This window comes from Gracilinanus agilis, chromosome 2 (assembly GCF_016433145.1).
Source record: "Gracilinanus agilis isolate LMUSP501 chromosome 2, AgileGrace, whole genome shotgun sequence".
Lineage (NCBI taxonomy): Eukaryota > Metazoa > Chordata > Mammalia > Didelphimorphia > Didelphidae > Gracilinanus > Gracilinanus agilis.
Window position 1 is genome coordinate 105,421,709 of NC_058131.1, and position 19,356 is coordinate 105,441,064.

At 36.2% G+C, this 19,356-nt stretch overlaps 1 protein-coding gene across 1 annotated transcript in view; it reads left to right on the forward strand.

Moving 5' to 3' along the window:
- The first annotated feature begins 10,317 nt into the window (after positions 1-10,317).
- Positions 10,318-19,356, forward strand: part of SPTBN1 (spectrin beta, non-erythrocytic 1) — a 191,675-nt gene continuing 182,636 nt past the window's right edge. Inside the window, exon 1 of the mRNA XM_044663335.1 lies at positions 10,318-10,496. Within this exon, the coding sequence (XP_044519270.1) occupies positions 10,349-10,496 (148 nt within the window). The 5' untranslated portion in view covers positions 10,318-10,348. The remainder of the gene's footprint in view (positions 10,497-19,356) is intronic.

Sequence of the window (19,356 nt, forward strand, 5' to 3'; positions counted from 1 at the left end):
TGAAATTGAGGGATTGCTTTTAACTGTGAAGACAGCCATGCATTTAATGGTAAATGGTATTTAAACATTTAACTCTGGCCAATTAATTACATGGTGATAAGTTTTATAAATGTAAACCCCATGAACTAGCTGACTTTTTTTCTCTCATAGATGCTTTCAAAGACTACAGGGCACAGCATTTAATTCACACTTACAATTCTGAGATCGAGAAGACTACAAATTTTGCTTCTTTCTTTGTTATTGTTGTTGCTTTGTATAGTTTTTTGAAATGCATTTTGGAGTGTAGAGTCATGAGATGTTAGGAGTAAAAAGAACATTATTGGATCCAGTAAGACCCCTTCATTTTAGGAGAATAAACAGAAGCTCAGAGAAGCTAAAATGACAAATATCAGAACTATAAGATATATGGTACTTTGGAGTGGGAGGCAAAATAATATACTTTTTCTTGGGTAAAATTTACCCATGTATAAATGGATATCACATGGCAGTATGGGGAGTTTATGATTCTTTGTGTCATTTTATAACAGTATAATCCTGTGACCCATATTCACTCATGATTTCCATTTGTTGTTCAGTTGCTTTTTAGTCGTGTCCAGTTCTTTGTGACCCCATTTGAGGTTTTCTTGGCAAAGATCTTGGAGTGGTTTGTCATTTCCTTCTCCAGCTCATTTTACAGATAAGGAAACTGAGGGTTAAATGACTTGCCCAGAGTCACATGGCTAATGAATATCTGAGGCCGGATTTGAACTCAGGAAGATGAATCTTCATGATTCCAGTACCAGCATTTTGTCCATTATGCCACCTACCTGTCCCCATGACTCCTATATATAACAAAAATTGTAAGATTATGTAGTATAATAGCTCCACGCCCAGCACACTATAGGAACTTAATAAATGGTTATTGAATTTAATTACCTTGTTTTTATTTCTTCAACAGATTTTTTTCTTTGGTATAGAAATTTATTCTAGGTCATGATATCAATTAGATATGCAGTATTGGGTTTGTGTTTGCCATGATCCTATTTAAGTTTAAAAAAGAAAGTTATTTCAAAACCCTGTACACAAGTGCCATTTCAATGACCATTCAACAACCATTAAAAGCCTACTACATATGTGCTTAAGGAACTGTGCTAGGTGAAAAGTGTGCAGAGTGAAAAGAGAACACACACATTCCCTGCCTTCAAGGAGTTTATGTTCTAATAAGGGAATACACCATGAACACATATAGGTACAAAATATTATAAAGTAATTTCAAGAGGGAACAGAGTGCTAATAATTGGATGAAGAAGCCAAGGCTAAGAGAAGATTTTATGTAGAGCACATGAAGCTGAGCTTTGAAGGATGCTAACAATTCTACAAGGTAGGGATGGCAGAGAGCTGTCAATTCCTTTTACAAAGACATGGAAGCACAAGAAAGAACGTCATTTATAGGGAATGGTAAACAGATCCATTTGACTGGTAGGGGGAGCAGGGGAATATGTATAGTGAATTAATATGAAATAATGTTTAGCACTCCAAGTATCTTTCGTACAAGGGACTTCTTGCTTTTTTGAAATTCGCAACCTTTTCAGTAAAAATAAATTTTGCTATTTAAAAGGGGGTAAAGACTGATTTTTAACTTTCTCTTAAAGAAAAACAAAAGTGAAATAAGAAAACACATACACAAAACACTTCCCTGGAGTATTTACTATTTACAAAGTTATGGAAGAAAGCTTGTAATGGTTTCTTTTATTATTGGAGCAAAAATGTCATATAAGGATGTTTTTAAGTTTATAGTTCAGGATTGTAGTTTTTGTACAGCATGACCAAGAATAAAAAACAACTAAACCTTTCATAGGTTTTGTCATCCACATCCTGAAGGAAGCATCTAATTCATTGTTCAATAGAAACATGATGAGAGGAGCTTGCTGTAAAATAGATGATTATTTACAAAGATCTGAGAACTATTCAGAATCAGGAAATGTCAGAGAGGAAAGGGACCAGGGAAATATTGTCCAACCTGATTCCACTCCTTTCCCATTTACAGATGAGGAAACTGAAATGTAGAGGAATGAAATGACCTACCTAAGGCCACACAGCTAAGAAATGTCAGAACCAGAGACTCCAACTTAAATTTTCCCACTTGAAAACCAGTTCTTTCTCACCATCACCATACTGCCTTCTAATTCTTCATCTCAAAGAAATGTGTTATTTATGTAACCATCCAAGCCTAAGGCAAAAGCTTCCCTCATCTTCTTTTACTTAGTGGAGATGAGCCTGCCTCTCTTGAGCTAGTTGGAGTTCAGTGGGACTTGGTGAACCTCATCCCTAGGGAAGTGAGATTGTAATCCTCTAGAAGATGACTGTAAATTGCACATGTGTTTTATATCTTTGGGTCAGCAATAAAAGACTGTACCATAATATCAAGAAGCATTTGAGGTTTCAAAATCATTCAGCTCTCTACGTATAAAATGTTCTTAATATTGGATCTTGATAAAAGCCCTTAATTGATGTCATCTCCATAATTGTGTGACTTGGGCAAGTAATTGTGTTTGTGCCCCAGTTTTTGCTCATTTGTATAATGAGGGGGTTGGACTAGAGGATGACCTCTAGGGCACCTTCCAGCTTTAACAATCTATTATCCTATGAACTATCTACACAGCTGTACCTTCCTTTATATAGCAGATGTGTCCTGAAATGTTAAATGTAAATGGAATCCTATTTTTGGTGAAATAGAGGAGCTTTTACTGTTTCAAGTAATCCCCCACCTTTTTTAAGTGAATGATCATTATGTAAAAGTAGATTGTGAAAATGTGAATTTTTATGTTCACTTCTCTTAAAGCGAAGATACATTTGTATAAGATCTTCAGAGACACATTTTAGTGTTTTATAACGTGAGAAATTGAGGGAATTAGGACAGCAAGTGGTTAATTGTGGGAACTAAGTGAACCATACCAACTCCAACCTTGTGACTCTATTCTAGAACTAGCTTAGTTCCCTTTCTATTTAAATATCAGCCTAGTCTATCTTTTGTCTTGTGAGAAAACCTTATTCAATTGTGGGAATTAGGAGAAAATCTAATTTCATTGTTTGAACCTAGCCCTGTTTAGCTGGGAAGCTGGACCACTTCTACCTTCTGTTTATTGTTTATATGTTTCTTTGATTGTTTACAAAATATCTGGGAAGAGTAGGACACCTCTTTTCTTGAATTCAAGGGAATTGTGCCTCCTTAGGTACTTTCCAAGTTAGGAGGAGGAGAGTAATCTTTCCTCCAATTAGAAATCAGATTACCTAATGTATTGTTTCCTTTTAATTAATAGGATTAATTGTTTTTAATGTATAAAAATCTGTCTTCCCCTTTATTTAGGACCCAGCCCTAAACTGAGGAAGGGAGCAGTTTGTTAGGCAGTTGACATACATTACTTAATAAATCAATATTCTCAGACATTTTCTCAGTCATTCCATCTTTTGCTTGTTATAGTAAACTGGAACTTCAGAATGAGAAGGGTAGGGCCTGAATTTTATTCTGTTTAAATCTAATAAACCTAAACAATAGCAAGACAGTAGTCACTAGTGACATGTAGGTCATGGTACCCTTCCTAAATACAAGCTGTGCTTAAAAATTGTTCCTAAAGAAATTTCTCCTGTTATCTCAATATTTTATACATGGAAAAGCATTGTTGCTTAATGGTTAGAGTAACAGCTCTGGAGTCAGAAAGATTTGGGCTCAAATTATGCCCCTAACACATACCAATTGTTTCTCCCTGGTCAAGTCATTTAAACTCTCATTATTCCAGTTAGCTCTCTAAGAATTACAGCCTAATTGCCAGTTTGCTTTAGTGAAAGGAAAATCTAAATCAAGAATGCCCCACATGAATGAACTCACAGGTCTAAAATTTTTTTAATTACACATGACCTAGGAATGTGGTAGCCAGCAAATGACAAACAATATAATTATTTCCTGTTTTCCACTGCCTGAAATATTGCATAGAATAGATTGTTGACTGATTTTGTTAAGAAGCAAGATAACCTATCCTTTTGAGATAAAGATAAAGGAGGATTTTAAATGTTAGCAGAACATTTGGCACTGTGAGTTCTGTCAAAGTAATTGTTAGCATATGGTTTCCCTCCTCAAAAAGGACTGACAAAAGTTGGTCACCTTTATTTTAATCTCTTGCCAGCTTTTGAAAGGAATTGAATATGGAGGCAAGTCACTTGATCTTAGTTTCCTCACCTTTAAAATAAAAGGGTTGGGCTAGGTGACCTCCCTTCCAGCTCTAAATCTATAAGCATAAAATAAAGGAATTTCTTTTTTATTTATTTATAATCTCACATTAAGGAGAAGGAAAGACAGATCAATTTTTACACTCTATTTAGCTTTGGCTATCTCTTGTCATTCTCTTCTCTGAGACCTTCACTATCTTTAATTTAGCCAGAATAAAGTATTTAAATAACAAAACAAAACAAATTTTTAAAATAGAAAAATTAGATTTTATAATAAGCTTTTTTAAAAATGGCATACAAGCTAGATATATGTTTGTACCTTCACAGTTGCCTCTTGTCAGAATATAAGCTCCTGGAAAAGGATTTTTTTTAAGCTCCCTAGAACACCTATCAGAGTACATTCTTTGAAAGTTTGTAAATAGCTATGATTTGGGTAGCATCCTGTTATTAATATTGTTCCTATTTTGCTTGTTTTCATGACCCTACTTAGCTATTCTTTTTCAATAGTGATGCATTATGTTAAGTCATTCTGTAAAAGAGCTATAGACAAAAGGGATAGCTTGATAAAAAATAACACAGCTGTGGATCAGATTGTTTGGGGAATGGAAGGAAAAATAAACTTGGTTTAGTAGTAGAAAGAGTCTTGGACATGGTAAAAGAAAACCTGGGCTCAAATCCTGTCCCTGTTTTTTACCAATTGTGTGACCATAGGAGACTCATTTAATTTTTCTAGTCTGTTTATCCTATGATTGTATTTTTATGTTTACTGTTGCTGTGTCACATATAGACTAAAGATGGTATATTTGATTTATGTGCCTGCCATTTTCAAAATGTGTCAGTTTAGAGGGGAGTTTTTAGATTGGGAGTGAGATTATAGCCTGAGAAGATAGAACAGTTTAATATATATTTTTAAAATTAATGGTAAAATATCACTCAATTTCCTAATGGTTATGATCTAGTCACACTCTTGGTCACAGTTGCAGAAGCCTTTATGCCTTGTTAGTCTTGGATTACAATTTTGTCATCTACCTCTATCTTGGTCCATCTGTTTAAAGAAATAAAATTAGTTTTGCCTTGTCGAAGCAGAAAATGATATAGATTTTTAAATAACTTTTTGTTCCTCTTAGGAAATATGACCACACAAGAATGATGAGAGGGCTTCTTAGCCTTTTGAAGTTTGCATTGTGTATATCTGGATATTGCTATGTGTGCAGAGTACAGTATGGATGGGTAGGAAACGAGGGAATATGATTACCATTGAGCTGATGTAGGACCAGCTGCACAAAGATTGGAACAAAGAATATAGGAATTTCTATACTAGGCCACACACCTAAAACTATGTTGTAAACAGAAGCTCCAAGAGATGTAGTTTGGTTGCTTCAAATGTCTCTCAATGACCAGTTGCTCAGTTCTGCCCATTATACATTTGAAATGGCCTAAATACAACCCCTTCATCAATTTTCATGGTCACTATCCTATTTTTAGGCCTTTCATTACCTCTGCCTGGACTATTATAAGTTTCTACTCCAACAACCTGATCTTCACATCATTTTCCTAATACACAGTTCTGATTATCTCACTAACCTTGATTAATCTGAAACTTTCAGTGGCTCCTTATTACCCACCAAATAAAATACAAACTCTTCATCCAGCATTCAAGGTCCCCCAAATCTGGCTCCGGCCTATCTTTTTAGACTTCCTTATGTCACAGCATCATAATTTTAAAGATTGGAAAGGACCTCAGAGGTTATTTACACAAAAAAACTTAGGCTCTTGGGTGAAATGACTTGCCCAAGGTTATACAAGCAGTAAAGTCTCAAAGGTGGGATTTGATCGTAGTTTCTCTGACTCCAAAGCCAAATTTTTCCCATTGTGCCACACCTCTTCCTCCTCTTCACTCAATCTATTTTCCAGTTAAATTATACCATTCACTGTCCCCTCCAGTCCCTTCCAGCACTCTTCCAATGCTCAATCCTCCATTCTTGAAACAGACTCCTCTTTCCATCTATTTGTTGAATTTCCATTTCAAGTGCCACTTCATCTAGAATGTCAACCTTGACACCCCCAATTATGCAGATGGATAAATAGTTGTCAAACTGATTGCTTTCCTTCCTTCTTGAGTGTTGATCTTTCCTAGGCACAGAATCAATTAATAACTTGGATTTTAGTCATTTGTCTCCTCTCCTTTCTAGACTGAAAGTTCTTTGAGTACAGGGATGACATTTTACCAGGCATATCTATTTCTTTAATTCCAAAATTATAGGCCATGAGTTTTTTACTTTCCCTTACCAATATATCCCTTTTTTTTTTTTTTGCCACTATAAGGAAAGTGCAGATTAACCTTCAAACCACTAAAGCAAATTTCTGATGTTGTTTTTTGGCTGTCCATCTTTATAACTGGTTACAAATTAAAAAGACCTTTGAGAGGAAAAGGCTCTCCTGTGAGTGGTAACCAACTCCTTTAGAGTTCAAATGAGACAATGTATGTAAAGAGCTCTGCAGATTTTAAAGCGCTTATATAAATGTCACTTAGCATGCTGACACATGCTTGGAGAGAAGGGGAGGGTATAATATTCATAGGATAGACTTCTAGAATTGCAGAGGGCCTTAATGGTCAGGCAGAAGAATGCTTTCAATTTATAAATGTAGAAACCAGGACATAAAGAACTAAAATTATTTGCCTAAGGCCATTGAATTAGAGCTAGTCAAAGAAACAAAACAAACCCTTTCCAGTGGGCTTTCTAATACACCACATTATTCCTTCCCTAGGATCCCTACTCCACCAGCCACCTAGTCTATCATTAAATACTTTGTCTCCTGCATATCTAAAAACCATATATGAGTTTGCCAATCACCTGCACTTTGATAGGAACAATCATGCTGAACCTGGACCATTTTGAAAGGGAAAAATTCATTTTGAAAGTTTTCCCTGATTCTTTTAGACTAATAGAAAAGCGTAGTATCACATAGGAAAGTCAGTAGACAGTGATTATATGAATTATTTTGGTCAGAATTAAAAAATCAGAACCTCAGAGAGGGAAATGCCTTAATCTTCCTTAGCCCACCATTTGGGACATCTCAGCCATGCCCTAGGGGTGTCTGGGATAGTCATTTGGCTAAGGAGCATTTGCTCAGGGTGCCGGATGGTCTGTTTTCATCTATCACCAGGTGGCACCAAATAGCCAAACCAAATCACAGAGGCAGTTTTCTGTTACTTTCATTTTAAATTGAGTTTGGTGGAGTTGCCCATGTTTGCCTAAACATGTTTGCTATTAGCTCTGAATTTAAATATTTCCTTAAGAATAAGTGGGTTGTGGAGTCTCATTTCTTTGTTCTTGACAACTGAAAAATGTATAGTTGTGGCTAGTGAACATCCTTACATTCAGTTGGTACATAGATTGATGCCTGTGACTACTAAATTTAGAAGGGAGTCAGGAGAGCTAGATTTGGGGCTCTGCCACCAACTAGCAATGTGACTTGGCTAGTCTTTTCACTTCTTTGGGTTTTAGCTCCTCATACAAGTAAAAGGGGGTTTGACTAAATGATCTCTACTATTCTTTTGACCTCTAAAAATACTGTCTTGTTTTAAAATGAACATACCAATAAAACGAGAAAGTTGGATTTTATTTTAAATTGATTCTTTCTAAATGTCTAGGCTCTGACCTTCCCCTGTCGATAATCTGTGAAAAGACTAGCATTGGACTTCTGAGACGTATTTGTAAGGAGGGAGGCTAGACCTTGTATTGTCCTTCATTCTGGCTGTTGTGAGGAACTGTGTTAGTGTCAGCAATGTGCCTGAAGGACATGTGGGAGAGTAACCTTTAAACAAAAAGAGAAGGAACCGCATGCCTTGAATAGAGAAAGAATCTGGGTGTGCTCCTCACCAACTATTTGTTAAAAAAAAAAAAAAAAGTATAATTCTTTTATTTTTTTTAAACCCATAACTTCTGTGTATTGGCTCCTAGGTGGAAGAGTGGTAAGGGTGGGCAATGGGGGTCAAGTGACTTGCCCAGGGTCACACAGCTGGGAAGTGTCTGAGGCCAGATTTGAACCCAGGACCTCCCATCTCTAGGCCTGACTCTCAATCCACTGAGCTACCCAGCTGCCCCTAATTCTTACTTTTAAAGTATAATTGCTTGGGGCAGCTGAATGGCTCAGTGGATTGAGAGCCAGGCCTAGAGACAGGAGGTCCTAGGTTCAAAGCTGGCCTCAGACACTTCCTAGCTGTGTGACACTTAACCCCCATTGCCTCGTCCTGTAACAAATAAAATTAATATAGAAGGATATATATAAAAGATATTAGGGTTTAAAAAAAATAAAGTATAATTGCTTTAATGAGGAAACCTGGCTATAGAGGACATCAAACATGGCGTGACATATCTAAATATAACACATTTATCATTTTTTAATTTTTTATAAAAAAGAGGAAAGATGGATCTTTTATAGCTTTTTGTTTTATTTTCTTGTTTGTAGGAGAGAAATATCTATCATTTAGCTAGTGCTTTAAGTTATGCAAAATATCTTATTTATTTTATCTTCACAACAACAGGATTTTATAGACGAGGAAAGATGCATGGATGTTAAATATCTTGCCCAGGATCACAGAGCTAGCAAGAGGTCAGATTTAAACTTGGGTCTCCCTACCTCCAAGCCTAATATTCTATCCATTGCTCCACCTATCTGAAATGGCTCATTCCTTTCCTGTAACTGGATGGAAAAAGGATGAGTGATAAAGGCTGTAGCATTTTGTTTGTAGGTCATTTTGTTTGCTGTCAGTGTGATGTGAGAGAAGTATTGAAACAGAAATCGGGTGAACCCAGGTTTGAGAGTCACTTCTAACTCTTTGAGCATGTTATTTTTCTTTTACTGGCTTCAATTTCCTCATCAATGGAAGATCAAATAAGAAAACTGGTACTAAGTTGATCTTTTAAGTTTTCTTCTAGCCCTCAATCCTTGGTTCTTTGTTTGGTAAATAAGGAAGCTGTGATATGAGACTAAGTTTATATCATTAAGTCAGTGGTAGAAAGGGACAAAGACCCTGTCTCTTTACTCCCAGAATAATGCAGTTTCCCCACTCTACTTTGATATATTTTCACTATCCATTTCACTAAATTAGAATCCAGGTAAATTCTCACTGATGGTGTTAGAAAATTAACTTTTGTAACAAGGAGTAAAATAAACTTTCATTCTTTTATCCTGCGGGGGGAAAAAAAAGGCAGCTTTCATCTTTTGAGAGAGTTGACTGGTAGCACAGTGGAGAGAGCACTGAATTTGGAGTCAGTGAGACCTGAGTCTAAGCCACAGAAACTTCTTACCATTGTGACCCTGAGCAAGTCATTTAACTTCTGCTGTAGTTAAAAGGAGGTTATAATAGTTCCTATCTCTCTGGGTTGTTGTGTAAATCAAATCATAAGCACTTAGCCAGTGTCTGGTACCTAAGTAGATGCTTGATAACCACATGTTCTCTTTCCTCTTCTTTCTTTTGACCCTGGGCAAGTACCTTGGGTGGTTCTCTAAAATTATAAATTATATAGAAGATGGCAGCCTGAACTGATAGAAGGCACTAATAGTTCCCTATTCCACTCCAATCACAGGGCTAGCCTCTATCTCTCTCTTGTGATTATGTTGAACAACCCATTAACCTACACATTTAGAATACTCACCAAAACTTGGGTTTTATTCCATTATTTAATCCCAATTCCTTTGATAAACATAACCTCAATGAAAATGTTGATTCAGTCTGGATCTCTTTTCTGAAATTCAAGATGTGTGGAAATTTCAAACATATTGAATAATGCTATTTACATGATTCTAAGATGGAACATTAAGGGTTTTAAAAAAAAAGGCAGCCTTACTCAAAACAAATGATTAGCTTTGATATTAGAAAAGACTGTGTGGTATATAGCAAAAGAACATCAAAATGGGTGAATCGGCTCTATTAACTAGCTGGTCTTGAGCAAATCTCTTAACATTTCGAGGCTTCCATTTCTTTGCCTGTAAAATGTGGAAAATCTTATCTCCCTGAGAGGTTTCATTGTGCCTGTAAATTTCTGATGTCTTCTACATGAAGCTAAATCTCCATTGTTTTCCTCACAGACCTTTGTAAGAAGAAGCTGATGCCTAAGGGTGGTTGAGAAGGTTCAACATGACGACCACAGTAGCCACAGACTATGACAACATTGAGATCCAACAACAATACAGTGATGTCAACAACCGCTGGGATGTGGACGACTGGGACAATGAAAACAGCTCAGCAAGGCTGTTTGAGCGCTCTCGGATCAAGGCTCTAGCAGGTAGACACACTTCAGTACTTGTCATCATAGAATCTTAGCACAGGAAAAGAATGGGAGGTCATTCACTAGAGCCCTCCATCCAATGGGGGGTTCTTTATAGCTTTGCTGAGAGGTGCTCTTCTGATTTTTCTTAAGCACTCTGACTAAGAGGGAACTGAAAAACCCCACTAAACAATACATTCAGCTTTGGGGAAGTTTTAATTATCACTTGTGACCTCTTAACTGACAAAAACCAAAATGGTTAGATATGATTAAAGATATGATATCACTTCTGCTGAGGTTGGGAAAGTCACTTATCACCTGTAAGCATTTGTATGTGAATATATGTAATATTTCAAGAATCCATGATCTCATTGGTTTGAATCAATATAGATTGTAATTCTTTTTTTTTTTTTTTTACCCTTGTACTTCGGTGTATTGTCTCATAGGTGGAAGATTGGTAAGGGTGGGCAATGGGGGTCAAGTGACTTGCCCAGGGTCACACAGCTGGGAAGTGGCTGAGGCCAGGTTTGAACCTAGGACCTCCCGTCTCTAGGCCTGGCTCTCACTCCACTGAGCTACCCAGCTGCCCTAGATTGTAATTCTTGAGTGCTTTTAGATAGGTTATTTGGGTTTCTCTGGCTAAGAAATAAAGCAAGTTTTTCCTAGGAATAAGCTTGTTTTTTTTTTTTGTTTGTTTTTGTTTTTTTTTTTTTTTTTTTTTGTTTGTTTTTTGCTGTCTCCATTCTTAAAACTTTTCCAGCTTGGTGTAGGGTCTTTTAGACTTTGTGTTCTATTCACATAGTCTTTGAGAACCCAAGGACACCCCCATGCAAGAAAGTATTTATGTTAAGTCTTCAGCAAAGGATACATACTCACATTTACATGTGTATAATGTGAGTAATTTTGACTTCCTCCATAGAAGATATTATATAGATGAGTTACAAGGTGCCCATAAATATAGCAACTATGACATATGATATGTGAGAACTGTAATGTAAAGACACTTCCCTTCCTCCAAATTATATATATTTTTTTAAAGTTACCATTTATTTTTACTTTTTAAAATCTATAACAATATAACATTTAACATAACATAATACATGATTTGTTACAATTATGTAATATATCATAATAAATATTAAATGAAAGAAATTCTCACATTAGCTATGTCCAAAAATATGTCACATTGTTATGAGAATAATTCTAATTATTTTCTTATCTTCTTTATATATTATAATCTTTATTATCTTATTATAATTTTATCTCAGATGAAATAATATTAAAGCACTTTGAAATTAGAAAGTATAAGTATTAGCTATGATTATTAAATTCTTTACACAAATTCAATGATGTCTTTTTTTTGTATGAAAAGAGGATTATTGGTTTTCTCATGGAATTCTTGATTATAAGGTATATGTTGTCATCTTAGTTTAACAAGGTAAGTTTATTGTTAACAGTGAAAATATCCTTCCTATATATAACATAGATCTCAGCAATATTACATAGAGCTTGACCTTGAGAATGTTGGTTTTTAAGTGGTAGCGGATGGATGGGCTTTCCTTGAACTTGTCCATTTATGTACCATCAATGACTAATGCATTAATCAAAAACTTGGCATTACATTTTCCATTTACTCCATTAATCATGAGGTCTCCATGATGGATTACAGTGAAGGACTCTAAGACCTTTGAATTTTTCCCAAATGTTTATTAAACCATTCTGACAAACCCAGTTAATGAAGTCCTATCCACCGTTTCTTCACTTGTTAGTCTATATTAGCCAAACCAATATTCCATGTCATTTACTTTTTAAAATATTATTTTACTAATTTATAGGGCCAAAGGAAGAGACTTAATAGTTCAACCCTCAGCTTCCAAAAGAATTTCTATAATTTTTCCTCAAACCCCGGAGATTCCTTAGCTGCCTCTAGAAATTTAATTCAATTTCTAAATCTAAAAAAATATATTTTCTTAATGTCTTTCCTAATAATGGTGTTTACAATGGCAACATCTTGCTGAGTTTGTGTTCAAAATGAGATTATTCTCAGATCTGCCTATAGAACAGGGAATAGAAATTCAGTTCAATGCAGCGTATACTTACTATGCACCTATTATGTGCAAGGCATTATGCTAGACTCTGGAAGTGAACTTATTGGGGAAAAAAAATAGACAAAGTCTTATACTTGAGCTTACTGTGTAATAGGGAGAATAAGATCTATATGACACAAGGCAGACTGTGATATGTACAGAAGAGAGGACTTATAAGAATTTCAAGAGTTTAGTGGGATTTTGGTGACTCGGGTGACTCAGAAATTAGTCTTAGAACAATTTTGAAGGGTCATTTTTGTGGTAATAAAATGCAGTTAGACACTGCTTAGAAAGTTTTAAGCTTGAAAAGTAATCATTTTGACTACCATCTTTGCCACCTTAACGCAAGCAGTCAGAAATATCGGTCTCAAGATTCAAAGTCAGAGACAGGCAGAGTGTTCAAGGGCAGCATGTTCTGTTTCATAATCTCTCAATAGGATTTTAAATAGTGGAATTTTCTCAAAGCAGGGAAAAATTCATCTGATACTGGCCTTGAATGCTAAGGTCTAAAATACAGAGTAAAAACAAGACCTCTGCAGCATTATAAAGATCTTTTTCTACTAAAACTAATGCAGAGAGGCGGGGAAAAAGGAGAAACAAACACTAGAAGTTGAGTGTGTTTGAGTAGAAAAGAGATTCTGTCATGTTCATTCAACCTTGAGGCAGTGCGCTGCTAAGTCATTTTTATGCATTCTGTAAATGATTTCCCGCACCCCATGGTAGCAAAGCCACATTCCTGACCTCTGAACAAAATGCCACAGTTGTGTGGGACATACTGTGTTGGGGAAAGCAGCTTAGAATGCACTGAGCTATTTGGTTATTAGAACTTCATTTGGAAAGAAAAGTATATAAAACTTTAATCTCTTAAGACATATCAAGAGTAAAAGTTTGACTGTGTAAATGATGTCTTTTTATGAATATAGACTTTTTTCATTCAGAAGGTTAATTAACACAGTGCAGTGGAAAAAGTCCTGGATGTTGGGGTTCAACTCCAGGGTCTATACTTAACTACTTTACAGGACCTTGGGCAAACCATTTCCCTTTTCTGGGCCTCTGTGAAGTGGTCTGATTGGAAAATATCCAAGGTTCTTCCCAACTTTGAAATTCTGTGATCCTATTTCTTGACTTCAAATTCTTTATTTCTTACTATCAGTCTAAGCTTGGCTAAGACATTTTAAAATTTCTCTGAGCTTCATTTCTCTAAGTCTGTAAAAATGAGAGGGCTGATATATTTAAGGCCTTTTCTCCCTCTAAAACCTCTGATATTATTTGACTGAAAAGGACATGCTTGAAATAGTCCACAGAGCTTTAAAAGCATTTTTGGAAAATACTTAACTATTCAAGTTAATTGTTTTAAGGGGGAATTTGCATTCATAGTTGAATAGAATAGTTAATTTTATGTTAAAAATTCTAGGTGTATTTATTTTCCCCAGAAGAGAGAAGTCTTAGGAGAGTATTATCAGAAAAATTTTGGCATAACAAAAATCACTATAATTTAAAACAAAACAAAAGATGGCTCTGGGAATTGTTGGTGATCAACATTTTTGAGCTCTCATTTTGTGCCCGAGTACTCTTCTAGGCTGTAGGGAGTGGCAAAGGCAATCTTAGACATTAAGCCTGACCTTGAGGACTTAAAGGGAAATTAAGACAGACTGCACTGCCTGGAGAAAACTACCCAAGAATGCTTACAACAGTTAGCTGTCAGAGAAAGACCTGAACTCTGATCTCACACTGCCACTACCAAGCTGTTTGCTTAGGTATCCCATGCTACTCTTCTGGACCTATAGAAATCAGAGGGGAGTTGGACTAGGACTGAGTGTTTATGAAAATCCCTTTATGATCTAATTTTCTAATTGTGGTATTTATAATATGATTTGTGAAAGAGCTTTGGAGTTGGAACATCTGGATTCAAATATTGACCTTGATGTTTGCCTGTCTGACTTCTGGCAATTTGATTAACCCATATGGGCTTTTGTTTCTACTACTGTAAAATGAGAGGGCTAGTAGAGTGCTAAAGCATGTGAAATTTAAAAAAGTTACTAAAAAAGTATATTTATACATGCACACACATACAGCTTAACATCTCTTTGATGGGCATTTAGATCAGTATTTTTGGATGATATTTAATGTTAGAGGAGTAATTTAAACTTAAAACTTTCCCTGAGCCATTTTGGGACATCCTATATGTGTGATAGTACCCCAAGATGACTTCTGCTCCTTTGCCCCAGCCTGTGGCTTTCAATCTTAATCTCTTTAGCACATATCTAGTCTTAGGGCCCTATAATAAGTTTGATTTATATGAGAGGGGATGAGAGCATTAAAAAAAAAAGTGTGTTTTTTTTTTATTGAGGTATTTGTGGGAAGTTGAGGAGTGAAGAGCTCTAACTCTCTTTGTTCTAGGTTTCTAGATGAATTACAGACCAAGAAAATGGCTAAATAAGTATGACCAGGATAAAACTGGTGCAACTTTTGTCATTAGAGTGGAAATACCTGCAGGTCCCTTAGATTTCTTGAGCCTGTGTGTGAAAAACTGCCTTTTCAGTCACAAGATTGTGTGTGATGGGCTTGAAATGGAAAGAAAGGCTTCAAGAAGTGTATTTACCAACAGCCCAAAGTTCCTTTTTTATGCTATCACTTCTCATTGAATTGCTCTGAAGTTTTTGATGAAGCATTGATATTCACAAAAGTTAATTGATGTCTGCCATCTTCTTCCTACTCTCTACAACCTACTCATCCTCCCATTTCCACCTTGGTTTGAACCTGTAAATGAAGCCTCCCTTCCTGTTCATGTGCATGAAATTCATGTGCTTCATGAAATTCCTGGCTCACCACCTTCATTATCTTTTGCCTGTGTGCTTCACTCTGGCATTTCATGCAAATATCAATCTATCTTTCTACCTTTTTATCTCATAAATATAGGCAGATATATATTCACATATATTCATACACATGCTATATATCCACACACATGTGCACACATGTTGTCTTAATGTCCACATGCATGGGCATGTGTGTACATTCACACATTATTGTCTGTGCCGGGATTATAGGTAGAAAGACTTGGGTTTGAATTCCCCCTCTGATATGTTATAGCTGTGTGATTACAGATGAGTTATTAAGTTTTCTGTGCCTCAGCTTTCTCAACTATAAATTGAAGGGGTTGGATTGAATGACTTTTGAGCTCCCTTCCATCTCTGATTTTCTGATATAAATAAGGCTGAAAACATATGATGGAGCCAGATTTGGGAGGCCTTGAAAAAAGCCTAAGGATTTCATATTTTATTTAGAAAGCAATGGGGAGACATTGGAAAAAAATGGAGATGACAATGCCTATATTTCTTAATTTTCAGTATGGTTGTAAGATTCAAAAAGAAAATAATATATGGAAAACTTTTGCAGACTTTAAAGGATTATATTAATGTCAATGACCATTAACACAGAATCCCCAAATCTGAGGGTTAGAAGGTACCTCAGGGACCCTCTTGTCCCTATATAATATATAATAGAGTACATATAAATGTGTAATACATATTACACATATATGCACTAAAGGAGTCCTCCTTGTAATAGATCTGTTGAATCATGACACAACTTTTGTCTGACAACCTCTAAGAAATGGAAACTCACGACCTTTTGAAACAACCTCTTCCACTTTTGGGCAGCTTTAATTGTTGAAAGGATTTCCTGGTATCAAGCCTAAATAGTTCTCTTTAAAATTTCTTTTCATTACTTCTAGTTCTGCCTTCTTGTCCAAAAAGTCTAATCCTTCTTCCAATGACAGACTACCAAAGACAGTGATAATGTCCCGAGTCTTCTTTTCTCCAAGGTAAATGTGCTTGTTTCCTTCAGTGGATCCTAATATGTTATGAACTCAAGGTCTTTTCATCATCCTGTTTGCTCTCCCTAAGATACTCCAGTTTGTCAATGTCTTTCTTAAATTGTGGTACCCAGAATTTAACACACCATATTCCAGCTGAGGTCTAATGAGGGCTAATTACATGGAACTCTTACCTGTTCCTGAAAGACAGGTAAGACCATATTAATGCAGCCCAAAGCTTGTTGGTTTTTTGGTCCCCACTTCACATTGCTGATTCATTTTGAGATTGTAATCCACCAAAACACAGACTTTTCCAGAACATATTGATTTGTTTTTAGTATAGCTTTTAATATTTATTCAGCAAAATGTTGTTGAACTATGTATAAGATCATCTTGTAAAAGGTGCTCTGGGACATGACAAGATAAGACATGGCAGTTCTCTTTTAGGAAGGAGAAGGGAATAAGCATTCATTCATTCATTCATTTATTCATTTATTTGATCATTAATTTGTTTATTTTTAAACCCTTATCTTCCATCTTGGAGTCAATCTGTGTTTTGGCTCCAAGGCAGAAGAGTGGTAAGGGCTAGGCAATGGGGGTCAAGTGACTTGCTCAGAGTCACACAGCTAGGAATTGTCTGAGGTCAAATTTGAACCCAGGACCTCCCGCCTCTCGGTCCGACTCTCAATCCACTGAGCTACCCAGCTGCCCCCTGGAATAAGTATTTATATAGCTACTGTGTGCCAGGTGCTATGCTAAGTGCTCATATTTTCTCATTTAATATTTAAAGAGATTTTGAATATAGTTGAAAATAGATAACGGGGATTTGGGAACTGAATGGTATTGTGTGATTTGTAGATCAAAGGGACAAGTATTCATTTTCTCAACCTCAAGAGCAATTTGAGACTGTCTTCATTGTTGATATCAATGGTAGAATTGAGTCACACCCTGGAGTTAATTAAAGAAACATAATTGATGAGTGGAAAAGTGAGAAGGGGGACCTCAAGAATTGAGCCAGAAAAAAAATTGGTGTTCCAAGAGCAATAAGTTAAAAAGAAGAAAGAAAAAGTAGGACTAACAGGTAGCAGAGAAGGAAAAACTCTGGGAGGGCCTTTGGCCACTATTGACATTTCAAAGTCAAAGACTTGGTTTGAAGCTAATAGTTGTGGCTGACCTCTTTTAAGGATTGAGGAGAGTTTTAAGAAAAGGCATGATCTTTTTATAATTTCTTCTAATGTTATATATTAATAGACATGATAACAACAATTTGCTTGTTTCCTCACCCCAGTGTTTCTGGAAACCTGAATTTTTGCTTTAATTATAAAATATCCAGGGGTTAGTGAGAGAAGCATGAATTTAAATTAGGGCTCAGTGTCAAATCTCAGTTTAAACGTTAGGAATTCTTTTTCAAAGGTGGGGGGGCTCTGAGCTATTGTAATTGTAGTCCTAATTTTTCATTTTAAACAATGTAGCATGCCCTCTGGAATTACTTCCCCAGTCCCTGCTGGCACTAGTAGGTTGGGTTGGGGGGGGGGGGCAGCTGATTTTGCTTAAGATTCTAGAGTTAATTCTAAGAGGTTGAGATTTTCAACCCCATTTCGGTTGGAAATGGAAATTTTAAAAGAAACTTTAAAGAGTAAATATTTTTGTAATTAAACATTATGTAAATGTTCCACATTTGCTTTGTTTATACATATGTACTATATAGAGTTGGTTTTAAAAAAATTTTTACCTTCTGTCTTGGAATCAATGCTGTATATTGATTCCAAGGCAGAAGAGTTGTAAGGGCTAGGCTAGGCAATGGGAGGATTAAGCAATTTGCCCAGGGTCTGTATCTGAGGCCAGATTTGAACCCAGGATCTCCTGTCTCCGGGCCTGGCTCTCAATCCACTGAGCCACCGACCTAGCTGCTCCTGCACTATATATAGTTTTGAAAAATACTGTGTTGTCCTAAGAATCCTATTTAGTAGTATGTTCCCTCAAATATTGTTCAAACAATTAATATCTTTCTCAGCGCAGTTAACAATTAATATCAAGTAGCTTTTACAAAGGGATATTTACTGAGGAAATGTAGCAAGGTCTAAAGTACAGCAATACCCCAGAACTCAAGGGTACTCTTTCCCCTCTACATAGCTGTGCCTGTCTTTTAACTGCCCTGGCTCCTGAAACTCCTGACTGCTTTTCTACCTCTGCCCCTTGCTGGAGACATGTCTACCTATTTAGTCTTGTCCTCTGGTTGGTGAATTTATCCTTGGAACTTCCTTTTGAGAAAGTACCCAAACAACCAATGCTTATCTGGATGCCAGCTCAGCTCCTGACCCTGGGCTATTTTTTTTTTCTGGGAGCTTACCCCATCCCCTTTTCAACTTCCTTTTATGTGTTATTTTCTTCCACTGAAATGTAAATTCCTTGAGGACCAGGACTCTTTTTGCTTATACTTATATTCCCAGGATTTAGCCCAGTTTCTGGAAAATTATAAGCTTTTAATAAATGCTTTTGTGTTGCAGTGGATAGAATTCCAGGCTTAGAGTCAGGAAGACTCCTCTTTCTGAGTTCAAATCTGGCCTTGGATGCTTTCCTAGTAATGTGACCCTGGGTAAGTCACTTAACCCCATTTGCCTCAGTTTCCTCAACTATAAAATGAGCTGAAGAAAGAAATGGCAAACCACTCCAACATCTTTGCCACAAAATCCCCAAATGGGGTCATGAAGAGTCAGAAACAACTAAAAAATAACTAACCCCCCCCCCCCCCCCAAATGCTACATCTAACTAATTTAATCAATATTTTCTATTGTTTCTGGGAAGAATAGTCGCAAAATTAGAGTAGTTGCCATAAAATATCTTTGCCTAACCCAGGGAGTCTTATTTCCTGATCCTAGAAATCTTTTTCTCTTTTTTTCATTGTCTCTACCATATTCATCCCTTTTTTTGTTGTTGCCTAGCACAGTCCTTTATACACAGTAAGCATGTGATA